Below are 22,406 nucleotides of genomic sequence, written 5' to 3' on the forward strand. Positions count from 1 at the left end.
TGGGAAGAAAAACGAAAATTTGATGTCTTGTTTCGAAATACACGCGAAGACTGTAGAATTGCCATGCTTGCAGCCAATGTGTGTAGCATACCTAGAATGAAAGAGTTTGGTAAGAAATTTGATTCGATAAATTGGCAAATGTACCAACGAAAAGATAGGTTCATCCAAAAATCTGCTCAAATAGAGGAAGTTAGTCACCAGCGTTCACAGTTCCACAAAAGTTCAAATCAGTTTCAACATAAAGGTTCACGAGAGGAAAACCAAAATACACATCAAAAATCAGAAATTAACCAAAACTATCGAAAAAGTGCGTGGATTCCAAGACAAAAGTTTAACGAACAAAAAGGTCAAGAAAATTCACACAGGTCGGAAAAATCTCGACCAAATTTAGACAGTATGACAAGAGCATAAAGTCCGATTGCAGGTCCTAGTGGGACCAGCGCACTTCATAGAATAGTGAGAGCATACATTCCAGTAAGGAAAGGAGTGTGCTTTAACTGTCATGAAGACGGGCATAGTTCTACTAATTGCTCTAAACAACGAAATATGTTTTGCGAGTGTTGTGGATTCCCAGGCTATGCAACAAAAGATTGCCCGTATTGTCAGTCAAAAAACGGTCAAAAGACTGCTCCGTGAGGCGAGACAGTCCATTGCGTAGTACCACAAGACCTCACGATGAAGATAATATAAACCACGAGAAAATGCTCCAGCATCTCGGTTATACGAATGTGGGAGTGGATGTCACTAGGGATGCGGAGATTGCAACGGTGCTCGTAACCCTTGATGGTGACTCCAGACCATTTGCTGAAATAGGGATAATGGGTATTTCTATGCTTGGGTTACTTGATAGTGGTGCAGCGAGGACGGTGTTAGGAATAGGAGGGAAGAATTTGATCAACAAGCTAAATCTACAATTGAAACCCACGACAATTAAGTTGAAAACAGCAGCTGGACAATATTTAGAAGTTTTAGGATGCACTGACATACCTATAACATTTAACGGCTGCACAAAATTACTACCTGTATTAGTAGCACCGAATTTAAGTCGAAGATGTATTTTAGGATATGACTTCTGGCAAAAATTCGGAATCCGTCCTACAGTAGATGAATTTGTTGAAGCAGTGGAGGATAGTACAGGAGATAATTTGAAAAAAGATGAAGAATTAGGTGAATATCAGAAAAGCCAATTAGAGGAAGTAAAAAAAATGTTTCTTGTAGCAAGTCCAGGGGATTTTGGGAAAACAAACATGATAGAACATACAATCGAAATGGAGGAAAAATTTCGCGGTGCAGACCCAGTGCGGAAAAATCCGTATCCATGGAGCCCCGAGATTCAAAAAAAAATCCATCGGGCACTTGACAACATGCTATTAGAAGGTATAATTGAGCCATCGGACTCCGATTGGTCTCTACCGATTGTACCAGTGAAGAAGAGGGACAGTGACGAAGTTCGTTTGTGTCTCGACGCTCGCAAATTAAACGAGCGAACAAAAAGGGATGCATACCCGTTGCCCCATCAAAACAGAATCCTGAGTCATTTAGGCCCATTTAGGTTCTTATCTACCATAGATTTGTCACAAGCTTTTCTGCAAGTGCCTTTGAATGAAAAGTCTAGAAAATACACAGCTTTTTCGATACCAGAAAAGGGCCTGTATCAGTTTACTCGTTTGCCCTTTGGACTAGTAAATAGTCCTGCAACATTGAGCAAGCTGATGGATAGAGTACTAGGCCACGGGGTTCTCGAACCATTCATATTCGTATATTTGGACGACATAGTAGTGGCCAGTCACACATTCAACGAGCATATACAGAAATTGAAGGAACTTGCGAGGAGATTGAAAAAGGCTAATTTACACATAAATTTAAAAAAATCAAATTTTTGCTGCTACGAACTGCCATATCTCGGTTATATTTTATCTCGAGACGGACTTCGACCTAATCCAGATCGAGTTAGAGCGATCCTTGGATATGAGGCTCCGAATTCCGTGAGATCCCTTAGACGATTCCTCGGTATGGTTAATTACTACCGTAGGTTTATCGACAAATTTAGTGAACTCACCACACCTCTGACCGATTTATTAAAAAACAAACCGAAGAGAGTACGGTGGACTAACGCAGCAGAAAAAGTTTTTCAAGCCATTAAGGAGAGGTTAATCTCAGCTCCAGTAATGGCCAACCCAGATTTTCGTCTCCCGTTTTGTGTCCAAACCGACGCCAGCGACACTGCTCTCGCAGGGGTACTAACACAAATGCAAGGTGGAGAGGAGCGAGTGATTGCGTATCACTCAGAAAAGCTCAAGGGCTCCGAATTAAATTATCATGCCGCAGAGAAGGAGGGCTTGGCTGCTCTTCGTTGTATAGAAAAATTTCGTTGCTATATTGAGGGAACTCAATTCACTCTAGTAACGGACTCGTCAGCATTAACCTTCATCATGAAAGCCAAGTGGAAATCCTCCTCACGTTTGAGCCGCTGGAGTATCATTCTCCAGCAGTATGACATGGAAATAAAACACAGAAAAGGAAAGGACAATATAGTACCTGATACCCTTTCCAGGTCCATCGAAACGCTAGAAGTGGTGAGAGATGATAAGTGGTACAAGGGATTGTTCCATGCAGTCGAGACAGATCCAGAAAATTACATAGACTTTCGGATCGAAGACGGTAAACTATATAAATTTGTTTCCACCAGATCCGATGTTTTGGATTACCGTTTCGAGTGGAAAGAGTGTATTCCAGAAGCAGCTCGTTTCCGAATAATGACGCAAGAACACGATCAAAACTTGCATATCGGTTTCGAGAAATGTATCGAGAAACTTAAGAGAAGATTCTATTGGCCTCGCATGAGTGCGGACCTTAAGAAACACATATCTAGATGTATGTCTTGCAAAGAAAACAAGCACTCCACTAGATCTACAGCGCCTGAAATGGGGAAGCAAAGAGTTGCAACTAAACCGTTCCAAATTATTTGCATGGACTACATACAGTCACTTCCGCGAAGCACACATGGCAATGCACATTTATTAGTCATTATGGACATTTTTTCTAAATATTGCATGCTTGTTCCGGTCAGGAAGATTTCGTCTAAAAGTCTGTGTAACATTTTAGAAGAAAAATGGTTGCAGAAACTCTCAGTCCCGCAATTTATCATTTCGGATAATGCAACGACTTTTTTGTCGAAAGAATTTCAAAATTTGTTAAAAAAATACGAAATACAACATTGGGCGAATGCACGACATCGAAGTCAAGCCAATCCAGCAGAGCGTTTGAACAGGACGATAAATGCAATGATTCGTACCTATGTTCGACATAATCAACGTCTTTGGGATGCTTATATTTCCGAAATCGAGTGCATTCTAAACAACACGGTACATTCTTCTACTAAGTTCTCGCCTCATCGCCTTATTTTTGGTCACGAAATGGTAATGCGAGGAACGGATCATCGTTTAGAGGAAGAAAAACAATTTACAGAAGAAGAAAGAGTGGAAAGATTGAAAGGAATAAGTAAAAAGAATTTTGAGTTGGTGAGAGAAAACCTTCGTAAATGCCATGAAAATACAAAGCGGCAATACGATTTGCGTCATAAACGATACTCACCAACATTCACAGTTGGCCAGAGAGTTTTCAAACGGGCATTTGGTCAATCTTCAGCGAACAAAATCTTCAATGCTAAGTTAGGTCCACAATATGTTCCATGCATAGTAATGGCAACAAAAGGATCAAGCTCCTATGAGCTTTCAGACCTAAAAGGAAAACGATTAGGAGTGTTTTCTGCAGCAGATTTAAAAGCTTAGGGTTAGGAAGCACCATAATACACTGGGTGTTAAATGGTTAGATGGTTAATACGTGGCGACAAATTCGCAGATTTACGTCAGTCTTTGAGTACATGCATTTGTAAGGCGCAATGCGATACGATAAATAAGTATTTCATATCGCTGTGCAGCTCTCAAATGATGGAGAAGCAATCCATGCCGGCATGGGATATGTTTCGCGGAACTGAGCTAACAACCTTGAAGTCCATCACTGAAAAAAAAAACAATAGAAAACCAGATATAAAAATTAGTTCAGCGAGTTAATTCAACTTTATAGGGAAAGGAAATGTTGAAATGAGTTCAAAAATCACTTCAGGAATCAGGAATCAGAACAAATTGGCTCAAATGGCACGTTCCCCTTGATATTTGGAGATTTGTGCCTTGCCATCAATTTGTTTTTAGCATCATTTTCCCGATATATAAGAGGGAAGGATTGAAAGGAAATGGTAAGGGTTGGACTAGGAGGATGGGAAAAATTGACGACACAAAAACACATAAAAGCAAAAGTAAATTCTGCACCCCTAAGGGATGCTGAACAATCTGCTGAGGATCACATTTAGTGGAAGCAGAAGGAAATTCTGAACCTCTACGAGGTCCCGAACAGTCTGCTGTTAATAAAACCTCCAACCCCCGAGAGGATTTAGAGATCTTACAAAAGCGACATCATTCTGCACTCCCGGAAGAATGCAGAACGACTCGCAGTATGTACGAGCAGAAGTAAATTCGGTACCCCCCAGAGGATGCCAAACAATCTGCCAAACCCTATTTAAGGTTAATACAGAAGGGATTCATTCACTCCAGGAAGAACGATGAACCCTTCTGACTATAGCTCCTTACCACATTGGGTGAGAAACGAGAGAATATCCTTCAATTTTAGCTCCGCATACACAGACTCAACCATGTATGGAGAACCAAAAACCCGGATACGTAGCTGCCTCAATGCGGGACAGTTACATATCAGATGATATGAAGTACCATAATCGCATTCACACAAATCACACGAATAATACTCAGCACGTTGAAATGCTTTGTCTGAGCGCCAGTTTGCAAGCTGCGCCAGTAGCTGGCATGTTTGGATGCAGCCCAAGAACGTATCTTGTGCTTTATCCAACTAGTTGAAAGTGGTAAAGCTGGTTCAGGACCAACGAAATCATTCGTTGCACCAGCTCTAGCCAACTCATCAGCCCATTCATTTCCAGTAATACCAGAATGGCCGGGTACCCATAAGAAGTAAACAGCATTTGAAATGCTGAGGTCTTTAATTTGAGTTCGACATGCGATCACTAGATTCGACCGTGAGTCATTCGAACTGAGTGCTTTTAAGGCTGCCTGACTGTCGGAACAAAAATAAATACGTTTACCACAGATCCTCTGCTGAAGTGCCGATTGTACTCCACACAGAATTGCGTAGATTTCTGCTTGGAACACAGTACAGTATCTACCAAGTGAATGAGACTGCTCCAGCCTATTTCACGACAGTAGATACCAGCACCAGCACGACCATTCAACAGAGAACCGTCCGTAAAACAAACTATGTGTTCATCAAGTTGTCGTTCCAGACAACCAGACAATCATTCCTAACGAAGAGGATAGCTCACATTGAATGTTTTAAAAGGAAAACTGCATGTGAGAGTTAGGTCACTAGGAGCGAGTAAATACTCATCCCACGGAACCATTTGGGACCACAAGCGAGTGTGACTGGTAGCATATTCTAATGGGTTACTGTTCCAAAGCCCTGTAACCCTAAGACGGTATGCACAAGATAATGCTTCTTGTTTTAGGAACACATGTAGTGGTTTAATGCACAGTAGCGCCTCTAGAGCAGCAGTAGGAGTTGTCGTGAATGCTCCTGTCATCGCCATTAGGACCATCCTTTGGAGATGATTTAGCTTTGACTGAACTGTCGCGACTTCTCCTTTCTGCCACCATACAAGACATCCATATGCTAAAATTGGTCTAACGATAGTTGTGTAGATCCAATGAATATATCTGGGTTTGAGTCCCCATGATTTTCCAAAAGCCTCTCTTTTCCCGGGAAAAACCCAAGATATTCCGTTCACGACTGCAATGTTTAACCTCCTGCAGCCATTCAGCCATCGGCACGGAAATACACCTTGACTTAGGAGTTCCTATTTATGTGGCCTTTTACGACATGGAATAGGAAACCAGTGGATCAATTCTTGGTAAAAAATAATTCCGCCGGATGCCACACGGCTTACCTGTTTGGTGGACTTATACCACCGGTACAGGTGGACCGTAGCGTTATTCTTAGCAGTTGGGAAACCGCTACCGACACTACACGGCTATCTAGGCTGCTCAGAGAGGGAAGTTAACATTGATGGTCAACTTCCATGGATGGCCGAACAGCCGGTAAAACTGAGCTAACAACCTGAACTGAGCTAACAACCTTGAAGTCCATCACTGAAAAAAAAACAATAGAAAACCAGATATAAAAATTAGTTCAGCGAGTTAATTCAACTTTATAGGGAAAGGAAATGTTGAAATGAGTTCAAAAATCACTTACCAGCAGAAATATCATATTCTGGTGGGTCGATAATTTTCTACCTAGAACCAGGGGCAGGGGGAACTAAGCGAAGAGCTACCATGTAAACGATCATTTGGCCAAAAATTAGTTCGACAAAATGATATAATACTTCCTTTAGCGCACTTCCCCCTTGTTCTGGATAGAACTGTTTCGACCACCATGTTTTATCACATCACGCCGTCTTATAGCTCATGGTAGCTCGGTTCAGCGAATATATATCACACACACAGAGGAAACTGATAACGTTATCACACTACCTTTTGTGTGAATGAGCTTTACAATAAATTTGGTGATCGTGGTAGGATTGTAGTTTTAGGCGACTATAATCTACCGTTATTACGCTGGAACCTGGATGAGGATATAGGGTGTCTACTGCCAAACAATGCGTCATCAGAACATGAACTGCTATTAGTTGAAACCATGATTGCCTCTGGTTTACAACAAATAAACTTCTTGACGAACCAATATGGAAACCTACTCGATTTAGCATTCGTTAGTTATGCCAATGATTGCGAAATATTCGCACCACCCTCGCCTCTGATGAAGCTCGACCACCATCACTACCCTTTCGTTTTAAAATTTGAAGTTTCACACTCGTTGCCTTCGAATGACGATGCGGACATGTTCTTCGATTTCAATCAATGCAATTATCAAGAATTAAATGATCAAATTTCACGTGTAAATTGGGTTGAATTACTCACGCAGGGCAATTTGGATGAAGCAACAGAAAAGTTTTATTGTGAATTAGATTCGATTTTTCAACATTTCGTTCCTCGAAGAAGGCGCAAGCGAAATTTTAACAACAGACGACCTTGGTGGAATGAAGAACTGCGCAATCTGCGGAATCGCCTTAGGAAGGCTCGCAAACGATTTTTTCGGACAAAAAATGCAGACGATAAACTACTCGTACGGAGTTTGGAACTGCAATTTGAATCATTAAACGCATCGTGTTTTCGGTTGTACGTTTCTCGGATGGAGACCTATTTGAAGGACGACCCGAAGCAATTTTGGTCTTATTTGCGGACTAAAACGTCCTCCCGTGAAATTCCAATTAATGTCCACTATCGCGACCAATCTTCATCGACAGTTCCAGATTCTGCTAACCTATTCTCGTCATTCTTTCAAAGTGTGCTAAGTAATAACTCACCGCCTTTGTCAGAATCGTACCTGAGTAGTCTACCGATGTATTTACTGAACTTACCTGCTACGGCTTTCACTGAACGCGAAGTACACAATAATCTACGACAAGTCGATGGATCCAAAGGGCCAGGATCGGACGGGCTACCACCGTCTTTCGTGATGGAGTGTTCTTCTGCTTTGGCTTTACCTGTATCTCTGCTTTTCAACCGCTCTCTTGCTGAACAATATTTCCCAGCGAAGTGGAAAAAAGCTTTGATAGTTCCAGTTCACAAAACCGGCAACGTACACGACGTCACAAACTACAGAGGCATCTCAATTCTGAGCTGCTTACCTAAAGTATTCGAGCGTATGCTGTTAGATCTTATTTACCCCTCAGTAAAACACATCATATCCACTGATCAGCACGGGTTTGTCAGAAAGCGGTCTACTACTACAAACCTAATGAGCTACGTTTCAATATTGATCGACAAACTTGAAAAACGGCAACAAGTCAACGCGATTTACTTTGATTTTTCAAAAGCTTTCGATCGTGTTCCTCATCAGCTCGTAGTGGAAAAATTGAGACGAAACGGATTTCCTGATTGGATAACTAATTGGTTTATGTCGTATCTCACTGATCGAAGTGCTACCGTACGAGTCGGAACCGTACTCTCTGAATCCTTCAATGTTACATCGGGTGTTCCACAAGGGAGTCATCTCGGCCCACTCCTCTTCGTTCTATTCGTTAACGATCTTTGCTGTGTATTGTCGTCATTCAGAATAATGTATGCTGATGATCTCAAACTCTATCGCATCATCACAAGTCTTTTAGATTGCTGTGCTCTACAAATGGACATTAAGAGGGTTTTAGACTGGTGTGATAGAAACGGCATGACAGTGAACATCAAGAAATGTAATTCAATAACCTTCTCACGAGCACATTCACCGATTTTATTCGATTACTCCATAATGGCGGCTACAATTAGGCGAGTTTCATCTGTTAAAGACTTAGGCATCATTCTCGATCGCAAGCTCCGCTTCATCGAACAGTTTGCCTTTGTTACTGCGAAAGCCTTTGCAGTTTTAGGACTCATTAAACGCAACACGCAAGATTTCAACGATGTGTATTGTCTAAAAACAATTTACATCGCCTTAGTACGAAGTATTTTGGAATATGGAGTTATAATTTGGGCTCCGCATCATAATGTTCACATCGACCGGATCGAAAGGGTCCAAAAGTGTTTCGTCCGATTTGCTCTTCGACGACTACCTTGGCAGAATCATCTTCAATTGCCACGTTACGAGAATCGCTGTGCTCTCATGAACCTACCGACTCTGCAAAATAGACGAGTACATCTACAAAGGATCTTCGTTTTTGATCTACTGACTGATAACATCGATTGCCCCGTGCTACTCGAAAGAATTCACTTTAACGTTCCAGGAAGATCATTGCGAAGAACGGATTTTCTTAGACGCTCATTTCATCGCACACAGTATGGTCAGAATAATCCAATGGATGTTTGTTGCCATCGTTTCAACAGCGTGTATCATCTGTTTGATTTTAATATTAGCAAAGACATGTTTAAATCAAAAATATTATTAAGTTACCATTAGTGTTAAGTTATACAGCCAAAGTCTGTGCGAAAGGTTAACTCTAATCGAAGACAATAAAGACAATAAGCGCATTTAGTATTTTTAATTCTGTCGTTAGGTCGCTTATAGTAATTTTAATTCTTTCCTCATCAATGTTGGTTGATGTTTCAGTATTTTGGGTACGCTGGAGACCGGAATCTTGAGATGTTGATGGTCAGTAACAGGTCTCGACCTTGAAATAGAGAGGAGTTGGTATACCAACGATGATAACTTATGACCCCGACCCGAATTATACTGAGAAGTAAAACGTGGTTTTCTTCCCTAACGATCTGCGAGACGTGAAAAAAAATAATAACAAAAAAAAATATATATATAAATTCTGTTTTGTAATCCAGTGTTAAAAAAAAAATGAGTGACCGGTCAGTTTTGCCCTGAATTTTTGGTTCAGAGATACGCGACAATTGACGGGTGGACCGGTGTATTGTAACACGAGATTAAAAAAAAATATTTTAGTTTCATAAATATTTTTTTTTACCCGAGTTGGGGGAGAGTGTAACCTATGCTTTAATTTCATCCAAGATTGTTGAGATCCGTCGTGTTTCGTAACTGGTTAAGTGAATGTGTTAATTTGTGTCAAGAAAATAGGTGATTATTCTAACAGTAAACATCCCAACCCAACACCCACTAAACACGCAGCCATCCACGCCTGTAGTTTCCACTGCCCACCGCTAGTAGCGCATATCGAAGGAAGTAGGCGGCCATGGAGGGTGGGGATAACGAAAATAAAAGGTACAATGGGATGGAGGGAACGTGAGAGGTAACGGACTTCTGAGGGGTCAACGGTCGAGGTTCAAGCTGAACGTACTCTGATCTGACTGCCATTAAGTTGATTACTGTCAAACTGAGCAGACACACTGGTGAAAACTTTAAGTAAGTCTGTTGGAAAAAGTGCTTGAAAATCGTGAAGTAATTCGTGCATAAAAGAAGCGAGGATCAATTTGAGAAGCAGACCAAAAACAGACAACCAGGGCCCTCCGGTTTACCTGTAAAATCTACGCTACGCCGTTTACGCCCTGCGTCCCTCCAATACGACGCGTGGTGCAACGATATCCACCATTGCAGTATCGACGCCATTCATATCGACGGCGTCACTTCGGCTCGTCTCAACAGCCAAGTCAAGTTCGCCGGAGTAGTTCCAGAATACAGGAGGAACGCGAAAGAAGCAGGAACGGAGAGGAAGCAGGATAGGAGGAGTTCCGAGGTAGGAGTAGATTAAAGAAGTGGGATTCAAGTGGCAACGTATACGGAAATAAAGGTGGGTTTTACTCAAGATGATCAAGTGTTTTCTTGGCAAGTAGTTCGCGAGCGTAAGCCGACCCTGAACTAGTATAAGGGGGAGGGTCTCATATATGCTGGACAGTAACTAGAAGCTACCAGTTACACGTTGGATCATTGGTCCAATGAAAGTCCAATCAATCGTTCAACGGGAGGCCAACACGGGACCTTCGTTTGCCGATTTTGAAACAGACCGTTGAACCGAATGCCATTTTTTCGTTCAGCAAACCCGGCAGACAGAGGTCCATTGTTGAGCCATTTTTAACATGAGGAGTTGGAGCCCCGTTGGACTAGTTTCACTGCAAAATTTGTGAAGTTTTTTCCACTTATTTGTTTAAACTAACAATACATACCTGCACAATACTTCTACTTCACGTAGAATAACAACAAATTTTCTTTCTATGTAAATTTTCACACTATTTTTGCAAGAGAAAAAACAACAAACTGTTCCAGCAAATTGAACGAATATTTCGTGCAATATGTCGTTCAACAAGCGCTCAAAGACCAAAACAAAAAATTGAACGGCTTGCTGACGCTGTGGCTTGCTGACGCTGTGAACCATTTCACACTTGAGTGGTTATTTGGTGTCGAGTAGTTAAATTTGACTAAAACTGTGACCCATTTCAAAATTTGACGGACGGAAAGTTATTTGGGTTTATTTTCCACTGGAAATAATTTCAACTAAAGAATTAGTATTAGAATTTTCATTGCGAGATTTTTTTCAGTGTTGGAAAATAACTATCGATCTGTCAAAAATAACCATGCTCTCGAGCAGGGTTATTTTTGACAACATCAAATTAAACACTCGAGTGTCAGATTTTAACCAAATGTTAAAATTAACCGCGAAATGGTTCACAGCCTGAGAGGGATGTTAGTTGTGGAATCAATTTTTTTTCCGTTGAATATCGACATCTCGACCGAGTACTCAGTAATCGTTTCGACAGAAACGAAAATTGCGGGTCCTCGACAATCTTAAATTTGATAAACGTCAATTATTACCGAAATTGTCAACAAAAAGTTTACTGTCTGTTCGACATAACCTTTACTGCATGTTCGGCAAAAGCAACGAACTGAAAGTTATGAATTACTGCACCTTCAGCAATTGAATGTAAATAAAGAATTCGTTTTACTTAAATTGTAAACATCCAATTGGGGATCCAGATTTCATTTCAACATACCAAAAATATACATCACATTATTTATGTTTCGAGGACGTACAATTGAAAAATAGGCATTTCGGACTAAACGCCAATTTTCAAATATGTTCGTTGACATGCCGTTGGAGTTCTTAGACATACCTTTTAATGACTTTCCGACACTGAATACAGCATTTGGATGGAGCTTTCTAAATAAATAACAATTTGTAGTAATTATACTTACTGAATAGATCTTACGCACTGTTTCTTTCGCTGAATCCCGGCAAAATAATTGCCGAGATTTGCACCGCCGAGTAATTATCTCGGCAAAAGATAAAATTGGGGAGTCTCGCCATCCTCAAATCTGATAAACGTCAGTTATTACCGAAATTGTCAGCAAAAGGTTTACTGTTTGTTCGGCATAACCATTACTGCATGTTCGGAAAAAGCAACGAAGTGAGGTTTACTAATTACTGAGCTTTCAGCAATTGAAAATAAACAAAGAATACGTTTTCAATTGGGGATCAATATTTCAATTTATTTCCGAACAAACATATAAAAAATATACATTACATTACTTGTGTACGATGACTAAGCGCCGACTGTTGGCTGACACGTCGTTGAAGTTTTTCGACATAACCTATAATTACTTTCCGATAGAGAGAGCTGGATCTGGAAGAAAGGGAGGAAGCTTTCTATATATAATCAACAATAATTTGTAATTACTATCCTTACTGAATAGATTGTAGATTCTCCCGCCTTCCTTTTGGACTAGTTCCAATTTTTCTACTGTCAGAAAAATAACTGCGTAGTGCCATGCGACAATGTAAAACGTAAATGACAGTTGTCTAACTGAATTTCGGCAAAAGATAACACATATTTCAAAATTTCGGCTAAAGCATTTGCTGATTTCGGGACAATTGTCAATCATCGATGAGTTCAGCAGAAGATTTTGTCAAATCTCGGCAAAAAATGTACTTTACCGAAAAACATATTGATTATTGAGTAATTATCAAAATTGTGTGTTGCCGATTTGTCTTTGCCGAGCTCAAGAATTGGTTTAAAGTATGTATTTTATTATTCATGTATCACTTGGATGCAATGGTCCGAGTTGGTGGTTCAATGCATAGGGCGCTGGTCTTACAAGCTAGTTGTCGTATGTTCGAGCCCCGACCTGGGAGGGTTCTTAGTGTCAGTAGGATCGTAGTACTAGCCATGCAATGATTATGTGCGCTATCAATCGGCTGTGAAGTCTGTTGAAACAGAAAGGCCGAATTCCACAACAGGAATGTAATGCCAAGACTTTAAATTTTTGGATGCAAATTATATGTTGGTGCCTGCTGGAGGCAGAGATCAAACATCCGGTGACACCCTCAACGAGTGAGCACGTTTTATCGTGTTGGTGTGGTGAAAGGAGATTTTTTATCCGTACTTTGGCAACTCGACATTTTCACACAGCAGCAAAGTTTTCGCTAGTAGTTCAATAAAAAAAAATTCATTGGATTATAAACGGAAATTAACTGGCAATATGGCTTAAGTTGCGGAGCCATCAATCGACGTCAGTGAGGTAACGTCAACAAGAAGAAGAGGCAGATTTTATAATTTATAAAAAATTTCAATTCCAACTTAATAAAAATATATGACTGTTCTTAAGTTTCACTGTTATGTTTATTCATAGTGACATCCCAAGTAGCAATCCGCAACTAGTTCTGATACGACTATGTTGCAACAAGAGCACGAACATGCTTTTCATGTTATACTGGTTAAAACAAGGTGACAGTAATACTTCTTCCCAACATGACTAGCTACGAAATAGTTATTTAGGTTTCCAATCACCACATCTTTTCGTCATATTGAATTAATTATAATTTATAAGCTATCGTTGCTTAATCCAAACATATCTTTAATCACAACTATGCTTCTAGCTACTAGTTGAAAATAAGTTTATTTGACTTCAATCGTAGCAACCCGTAACTAGTTCTGATACCACTTAGTCCGACTATGTTGCAACAATAGCACGAACATGTTTTTTATGTTACACTGGTAAAACAAGGTGACAGCAGTGTATCTTTATAACATAAACATTGAACTAACCATCATGTGTAAGTTATCGCTACTTAATTCTAACATATCTTTAATCACAGCTATGCTATGCAGCTACTAGTTAAAACAAGGTTTATTTTCCGTTGCGAAACCTTTATAAATACTTAAACGAATGTGAAAATCGTTACTATGAATTAATATAGATATTACAAGATTATAACATACAATTTTTGCATTGATTCAGGTAGCTATCGGTTGGTTTTCTCAACGTAATGATAACGAAAATGCAACTAAAAAACTTTTGTTGGCTTCAATCTGGCGAACACAATATGAAGTAGCAAGAAGTGCATGAAACATAAATTAAACCAGAATATTACTGTTTTCAAAACTACTTTTGGCCAAAATAATCAAAGTCGGAATAGACATTTTTGTTCTATGCAGTATAACAAACACGAAGAAAACAATATTGGAATTGAACATCGATTGTGATAATATTATAATTCGCATGATATATGAATTAAAAAAAAGAGAGAAATCCCTCTACTTGAATTAATTTTGAGCAATCTGAACAGGGTTATTTCGTTGTTTATTTTTCATATCTTCATAAACAGATTTTGATTGAAGGCGCTTAAAAAAACAGTTAATTAAAATTGAATTTCGCTCGACAGTATTAAAATCGTTGAGAAAACTGTACCTCGTATCAAATTTGTGATTTTCCCAAGTAACAATTTTTGTTACGCTAGCTTATTTATGACTAGTTTGCAACCAGAAATTTGAGTGATTGCAACTAACATCTAACCACTTGCGTGACTCAAAAAGCGCAGTTTCTACTAATTGCTAAGTCGGCTAAGAATGAGTTGTCGTTACGTTGTAATGCCATACTAAAATAACTTATCTTTCCATAATTTGAAAATAACTTGTTTTCAAGTTAACTAGTTGAAATTTAGTCAACATCGACATTATAAATATTGAATGATTCCAGAATACTTTTCTATCGACAATAAAAAGGCAGTAAAGTTCTTGATCAAGATTCAAGCTTTTCATATTCCAAGTTGCGACGAAGCAATTGCTCTAATTGTGCCTGAGAATATTTTGAACTGGAGAACAGCATAATCTGCCTAGGATGGCGGTTCAATTCTGATTTTTACAAGCCCTTACAGTATTCTAACTAGGATCGTAGCACAATGCAATGGTTTTGTATGCTCTGAATCGAATTGTATCGGAGCAGATAGATGACGAAATATACAATTTTGAACCTCAAAGATTTGAATAACGATTACACTATTCAATCGAACGTAAGGTTAGGATGATTTCGGTGAACAAAAAATACTGTTTATTTTTGGTACTATTTTAAAATCTAATTTACTTACATCAATTGCTTAATACCTATATTTAGTCGAGTAATCTTTCGGGGACACAACCAAACCTCGACCTTTGCGTGCCCCTCGATATACAGTCTCAACAATATCAATCATCTCTTGCTTGTCCTCCAAAGGCCAATTGATTTTATTGTTATTACCTGTGCCCAAATCGATCATAATATGCTTATTCCGGAAGAAGAACATAACAGTGCAGGGATCATACAACTCGTACATTTTGTTGAAGTCAGGAACGGCCGAGATATCAACCAAATAGATAACAGCAAAGTTTTTTACTTTTTCCGCAATGCTGTACATTACTTCGTCCATTTTCATACATGTTGGATCCCAATCGTGGCCGAAACGTATCACCTATGATAAATTTAGGGCATTAATTATTCCGGAAATTTCTACGCTTTTCTTACCACTACTCGGTCTTCCTCCGATAGAATGGCTTGGTCTACCTGCCAGCCATTGTGCAAATGTGCTAACATATACGACATTTTAACTAGTTGTTTTAAATCGTTTCAAGTATAAAAACTAGTTCAGACGGTATAGAACCGAGAAAATTTTCCGAATATTTACAAAAAGCGATTGTTTTGATACTTGCCAAGCCAAAATTTTGACACTGATTAAATCTTGCACGCAACTTACACACAACCTACAAACTAACTAATAATAGGTGAATTTCAGTTTTTGTGGATTAAAGTAATCACATGTGAAAAGGGCACATATCTGAAAATTTAGTGAGAAATTTAGTGGCAATACTATTAGCACAGACTAACAGACAGGACACTCAAATTAGATTCTTCAATCATTTTAACTGTCATTTCGAATGTTCCTTTATTTGGGACAGTACTCACATGTGTCATGATGGCGCCACGTTACCCTATCAAAACATCCTGTCTGTCATCTAGACTGTGTTTATTTTTTTCATTTACCAACAGAGTTGCCATTTATACAGAATTACCTGTAATGTATTGATATGTATTTGCTTTTGTATGCGAATTTCATGCAGGATACAGATTTAATACATATTGCCAAAACTATATACAAAATTGTGCCTACCTCTCATCCTTCAACGCAATACAAAATCGAACCCGTTTAGTGGCAATATTTACTTGCTTCTGATCTGCCGCCACTTAATTTCGGGTGAAAATTACCAACACAATAAAAATAGTCTAGATGAACAATGTTGAGAAAAATAAATGGTTACCTTCCAACATCGCTAAAAAGTTTAATATATTATTAACGTAATATAATAATTTACTGTGACGATTCATTTCCAAATATTATGATGAAATCAGGCATCCCTGCAAGCAGCTGATCGGTGTTGACAAACGAGGGGGAACCAACTAGTAAATTAACTTTTACATAACACAAGGGGTGTACCGATGGTAAATAGTTCGCGCAGTACAATATAGGTGGAACTAGTGCATCACGAAAAATTATTTTTATAAGAATTTATTCATACTGTCATGTCTGTTAGTCTGTGCTATTAGCACAGATAACAGATAAACTGCTCGAACAAAATGTTTCAAAATCCTGTGTAAATTTCAAGTTTGCTATACGTTGGAAACACTACTGCCACCTACTCGACTGTTCACCGCGATCTTTCAAATCGTTCCACTACGTTCCGGAACGATAACAAAATCCTCCTGCCTGTTATAGACATATTCAAACTACAACAATTTTAACACTTATTACACGAATTGCCTAAGAGTTAGAGACAAATTTATTTCCATGTCGCATAAATCACACGAGAATTCGATCTGAATAAAATAATAATAAAATTGCCATTTTAACCAACAGCAAAACAAAAATCTAGCGTGAAGTAAATGTTGCACCCAAAATTGTGGCTCATGCGAAAGCGGTACCCAAACAGTGGTGACACCTCGTGTCGATCGTGGTGACATCTGCAAGTGTTTGCCACGCTGATTGAGCAATTTTTACACACAGTTCGTATGTGAGCCTGTATATCTGTTATCTGTGCTGTTAGTGAAAATTTTTGTTTTCAACCAAAATAACAAAATTACCTTTTACACATTTTTACAAATAAGTATGCCAAATGCATGACTTTTGATATGCATTGAATCTGGAACGCATTGAAATTTTTATACGAACATTCTTTTTGAAAATTTCGCACAATTTTCAAAGCAATTTTAGATAGGTTTCACAACTTCACGCAGTACTGGGTTACTCGAAAGGCCTCTGCAGACTAATTGCTACTTGCTGATTACTTTGCCGAACAACGGTAAAATTTCTTACACACATTGAGGTCTCTACTTGAATGTCTCTTCTCTGTGATAACATTAGAATAATTCTTATAGTAGATCAATTTGAACTGCTTTAAGCACTGATGAGCCGAATGTGAAACGACAAGAAATCAAAACGAAATATGTCCTTATTGTACAAACAAAATAAAACCTAAATGCTTAAATTCTGCGGCGACTAGTAGCCGGTTTTCACTCTTTTACGCCCGAGACGTCAGATAGGATATGGTACCTTGTGAAATATCCTTAAAGTGTCATATAGATTTTGTGAACTTTGCGTCTGCTTAGCGATTTAAATTTGACTAGGCTAGGCGAGGCGGAAATGGTAGTTCAATCACTGATGAGCCGAAGACGAAACGTGAAGAAATCGAAACGAAATATATACTAATTGTACAAACCAAAACAGCCCCTAAACGTATGGACATTATTACCAAAACAGGTTCAAAAAAATTACATGTGAATGGATGCTGAATTGCTCGAGATGATCGATGGAATTATAATAATTCTAGTAAGAATAGATTGAAAATTTTGCCTTTAATGTACATCATTTGTTTACAATAATCGAAAAGAACAGTGAAAAGTTAGGATGAGTGATAAATTTCGATCATTTTTTTTGTAAAAATATCTGAAATTCGAAAGCGTTGTCACAGACTAACAGACATGACACTATGTGTAAATTCTTATAAAGATAAATTTTCGTAGAGCACTAGTTCCACCTATATTGAACTACGCAAACAATTTACTATTGCCCCTTGTGTTGTGTATTCGTGTCAGAATTTCGTTCAATTTTCTAGAAGATTTTATTTATTTAATAATATAATTTATAAAGCACCTGCATAAGCTTTATTTAATATGAATTTAATAATAATTTAATAATAATATTTTTAATTAATGAATTACTTGAAACTAGGATGATTTTATTAGGTAAAGGGTCATAGTGATCGACATGTGCAGGTCCAGCCTTCAACTGGCGATCGGCAGATTCAAGTGAAAGGCCTTATAATCCTATTGGTTGCTATTGAATTTCGACTTTCGATTCCAGAATTATGATGTAAAGAATGTTTAAAGTAGCCCACCGTCATTTAGAGAGACAAGCAAAAAAGGACAGAAGTCTTCTGAATTTGGCACAAATTAGTTTCAATTCGAAGGCTATATTAGTTACTTACTAAAGGAGCCGACTTCGGCAATACCAGTTTCCAGTTCCAGAAGTACGAAAAAGAGGTCAAAAACTCTAAAACTCATTCATTTTTCCCAAAGATGGTTTTATCACAGATAACAGATATACAGGGTCAAACTAGATTTTTCAAAATTCTGTGTAAATTTCAAATTTGCTATACGTTGGAAACAATACTGCCATCTACTCGACTATTCGCCGCGATCTTTCGAAACGTTCCCCTATATTCCGGAACGGTAACAAAATCGGTAACGGTTTTAGAAATATCCCAATTACAACACTTATCACACGATTTCTCAAAGCGTTGAAGGCAACTTTTTTCCATGTCGCATAAATCACACGAGAATTCGACCCGACTAAAACAAAAACAAACTCGTCATTTTAACCAACAGCAAAACAAAAATCTAGCGTGAAGTGAATGTTGCACCCAAAATTAACTGTAAAAACTGTATCATAAATTCAACTACCCCTCAGTAATTCGTAATGTCAAAATAAAATCACTTGAAAAATGTTTGAAACTGGAAACGCAGCCTGAAAAACTGTTGTTTTTGGATTAACAGTTACCGTTACCGAAGTATCATTTATTTACCTTAATCTTTTCATAACAGTTGAAAGAGGAATAATCTAAATATTTTAAAAAGCGAAGGTTGTTCCGCTACGGAGCAGCTATACCATTTTTACAGAAAAACCATTCTTTTGGGGATCGTACGGTTTCTTTGCATCGGCCTTCGCGGCCACAGTTATATTTTTTAAAGAGGTTTGACATGGGTTTAGATTCGTATAAGGAACAAACGTATTAGGAAATATTCGTAGGATTTATCTTCGCTAACGGAATGGTGCATAATTTATTACATCAATCGATACCATACCGAATTTCGAAATCGAAGATAAAGGCATTCGAATATCAGAATCTTTTCTAGACGAAAATATTAATCGACTTATTAATGCTTAATTAATAAAAATATTTAATACGATCGAAAAGATTACTTTCAAACTACTTGCAGTCTCGTAAAATTCTAAGCTCTTCTGTAAGATTGTTCAACTCGCATTTGCATAGACAGCCAATTCTTGACCAGATTGCAATCCTCAAACAGCCATATTTCTTCAAGACATGTTTTATTATGGCCTGATACTTATTACCCCATCGCGTGGTCCAGGTGTCATATTTGGTGTTCTGAAACGATCCGTCATAATGAAAGGCCAAAGTAACATTAAGACTTTTAAACCTTGTGTGAAGCTGATCCAATACATGTTCTGCCTTGATGAATCGTCCTCCGCAGGATAATCCAGCAAGATCTAGTTGAGACTCAGGTTAATTTCAAAAATAAAATCAATCACTAATATAGAAGTTTGAAATCACTAAAGAAAATCGGTTTTGATTTTATTCGACACTATGGTTTATTTATTTACTATGAGGCTTGGTAACTAGTTCTTAGCAACTCAAAAAGTGTTGCGCAAGAAGATTGTTATTATCCTTTTCAAGGGGTCGCTATATTTGTGGTAACTGGCGAAAAATCGCTCACGAACACTTTTTATTCCGATTTTTATTCGGAGTGTCTGGTCGTGTCGTCGGTTCATATGTGAGCCTGTATATCTGTTTTCTGTGGTTTGATCGATTATCACAAACTTAGGCTCAAATGAAAGGTCCTGTAGTCTTTACAGAATCTTCTAGTGATAATTTTTGAATTAGTGGATTACAGCAGGTTTTTCTTACATGCAAATGTCAAAAGGTGAGTAATATTGATTAAGAAAACTGAGTAACTTCTACACTGTCACTAAATTGACAAAAAAAAATTACTCACCATGTTTTGAAACGGTTCTGCGAGCAAATAATGGAAAACTTAGAACGCAACATAGAAGTAATTACAGGTTTTCATCGAATAGTTGCAGAACGGCTTATAAGTGTCGGACCGAGCTTCGGTTTTCTCATCGTAGTTGTGAGAGCAGATTCTGTTCCGTAAAAGGTAAGTAAATGAACTATCATCAGGGACATATTGTGTCTGTTGATAAGTTAATAATTTAATAAACATATATTTAAGTTGATAAAATTGATTGAAGGTTTCCCTTTCTAGCTCTGAGTAAATATTACACAGAATTTGACAAATACCGTCTTAACTCGAAAGTGAGTAAATCAAAATCTCTGAAAAAAACAACAACCCCAGTGAAAAATTGATGGCCAACATATTTCGTGATGCAAAACAAAACAACACATAAGAGCGATTCACACATGGCATCAGTCATGGACTTGTAACGGTTACAGAACGACAACATTAAATGTAAGCAATTCTTATGGAGTCACAATACGTCAACGTCATTTTGACGTTCGTTACGTGAATAATATCCAGCTAAAGAAATTCTTAAAGTAATATTGGCGTTGATCGAAGGTGATCAATCGTCTAAATCGTATTTGATACTGACATTTTCTGATGGAAACAAACCAATCTCATTTGCAGTTATGATTGTAAATGAACTGTCATAAAACCTAATAGAGTTCCACTTTTAGCGAAAGTGAGTGAAACTGTACTCACTTTAGAGTAACGCAGATCGACCGTGTATAGTGGACCTTACACGCTTACTTGTGGCTACCCAAAATTGAGTCAAAAGTCACTCAATTTCGCAAAAACCACACCTATCCAAAATTGAGTACAGTGAGTATTACCAGACCCTGTCAGCTTGAAGCGATCTCAATCTTCAGTTCAGCAACGCCATCGCACGGCGTCTCATTCAACATGTCATGTCAATTGTATGGGTGCGCAGCCCTGCTATTTTGGCGCGTACGAATTTGACATTTCTCTCCCCTACTTCTATGTATGAGATTCGATGCGGACTCACCTGAGGGCGAAATGCTCGCAAAAAAGGATGTTGCCAATTATTTGTTCGGGAAATGTGAGAGCTGGATATCTTGTTAATATGATGTCTTTGGTATTACGCAATTTTGGGTGAATATGCTTTTCGCAAAATTTGAGTAGAACTTACTCTCTTTTGTTGACATTTGTAAATATGTGGAAAGTACCCATTATTATCCAACTCAATGATGTTTAAATAAATTGCTTTAAAAACTTTTAGGAAATAACTACGTTTTATTGCAATACCCACATGTGCAATAGGTTTAATTCAATGGTTTTTTTCAAACATGTATCCGGAACAGTTCTGCTTCTCTCGGCATCAATCCACCAAGCAACCACAAACGGGACGTTTGAAATCTATTCGTAGTTCAAACGTATTTTTATTGCATAATGTAAAAATGCATTTTAATGTATTTTACTTACCAGCTAGAGCCTGACACGACTCGCTGTCTATAACACTTTTAATTTTATCCATCCGGAAAAAACTTTAAAATGTCGGATGGCGAGTTACTTTGACACAGTGACAGTTTTAGATTCTACTCATTTTTTGACATCTGTTCACAGTTGTTGAAATTGAGTACTTTCGATTTACTCACTGGGTAGCCACAAGTACCCGCATACGCATGGCTGCCAGATGGCTGATTAAACGCTGCCAGCTGGAAAAATATGGCTGGCAGACATTCTGGTGACCGACTGCCTCACCGCTGCCAGGAATACAGCTCAAACGATACAACCGTATCCACCAGAATTTTTCCACATTGAAATCTTTGACATTTTCAGCGAAGGTGAGAAGATGAAAACGCTCGGCTAACTTGGATACAGGCGACTTTGTTTGTCAAATTGGATTTGACAACCGTCACTGAATCAATTTTGGTAGCCTTCTGGTGGCCATGGCAGTCCAGGTAGCCAAAACGCTATGCGGGTAAGCGTGTACACGATCATTAAAAGTGTCATTACAAAAAAATAAGGTCATTTTAATGAACGTGTAAGGTGCAGTAATGATGAGTTTTCCATGCAAATTTGGAATATCATTACTTGGTGATCATTAAAAATGATATTAATAATTCTCGTGTAAGGGCCGCTTAGGGAATATTAACACAGATTATGCACAGACTCATTTTAGAGGCAAACACAGATTTTTTGAAAAATGACCTGGCATCCCTGAATATCACCTG

General features: G+C 38.3%; 1 protein-coding gene across 1 annotated transcript; it reads right to left on the bottom strand.

The window, feature by feature from the left end:
• Positions 1-12,047: 12,047 nt before the first annotated feature.
• On the bottom strand, positions 12,048-15,556 carry LOC131431167 (thioredoxin-like protein 4A). The gene is made up of 2 exons (XM_058596723.1): positions 15,364-15,556; positions 12,048-15,310 (listed from the first exon to the last, which is right to left on the bottom strand). Exons 1-2 carry the CDS (start codon positions 15,439-15,441, stop codon positions 14,960-14,962), a joined length of 429 nt encoding a protein of 142 aa, XP_058452706.1. The 5' UTR covers positions 15,442-15,556; the 3' UTR covers positions 12,048-14,959.
• Between the last annotated feature and the right edge of the window lie 6,850 nt (positions 15,557-22,406).

The sequence above is a fragment of the Malaya genurostris genome, chromosome 2, assembly GCF_030247185.1.
Source record: "Malaya genurostris strain Urasoe2022 chromosome 2, Malgen_1.1, whole genome shotgun sequence".
Classification (NCBI taxonomy): domain Eukaryota; kingdom Metazoa; phylum Arthropoda; class Insecta; order Diptera; family Culicidae; genus Malaya; species Malaya genurostris.

Bases quoted from the DNA above. Each gene is read 5' to 3' on its own strand.
- LOC131431167 (XM_058596723.1), bottom strand. From the start codon at position 15,441: ATGTCGTATATGTTAGCACATTTGCACAATGGCTGGCAGGTAGACCAA. The intron at 15,311-15,363 runs GTAAGAAAAGCG...AATTTATCATAG, and splicing joins CGGAGGAAGACCGAGTAGTG to GTGATACGTTTCGGCCACGA.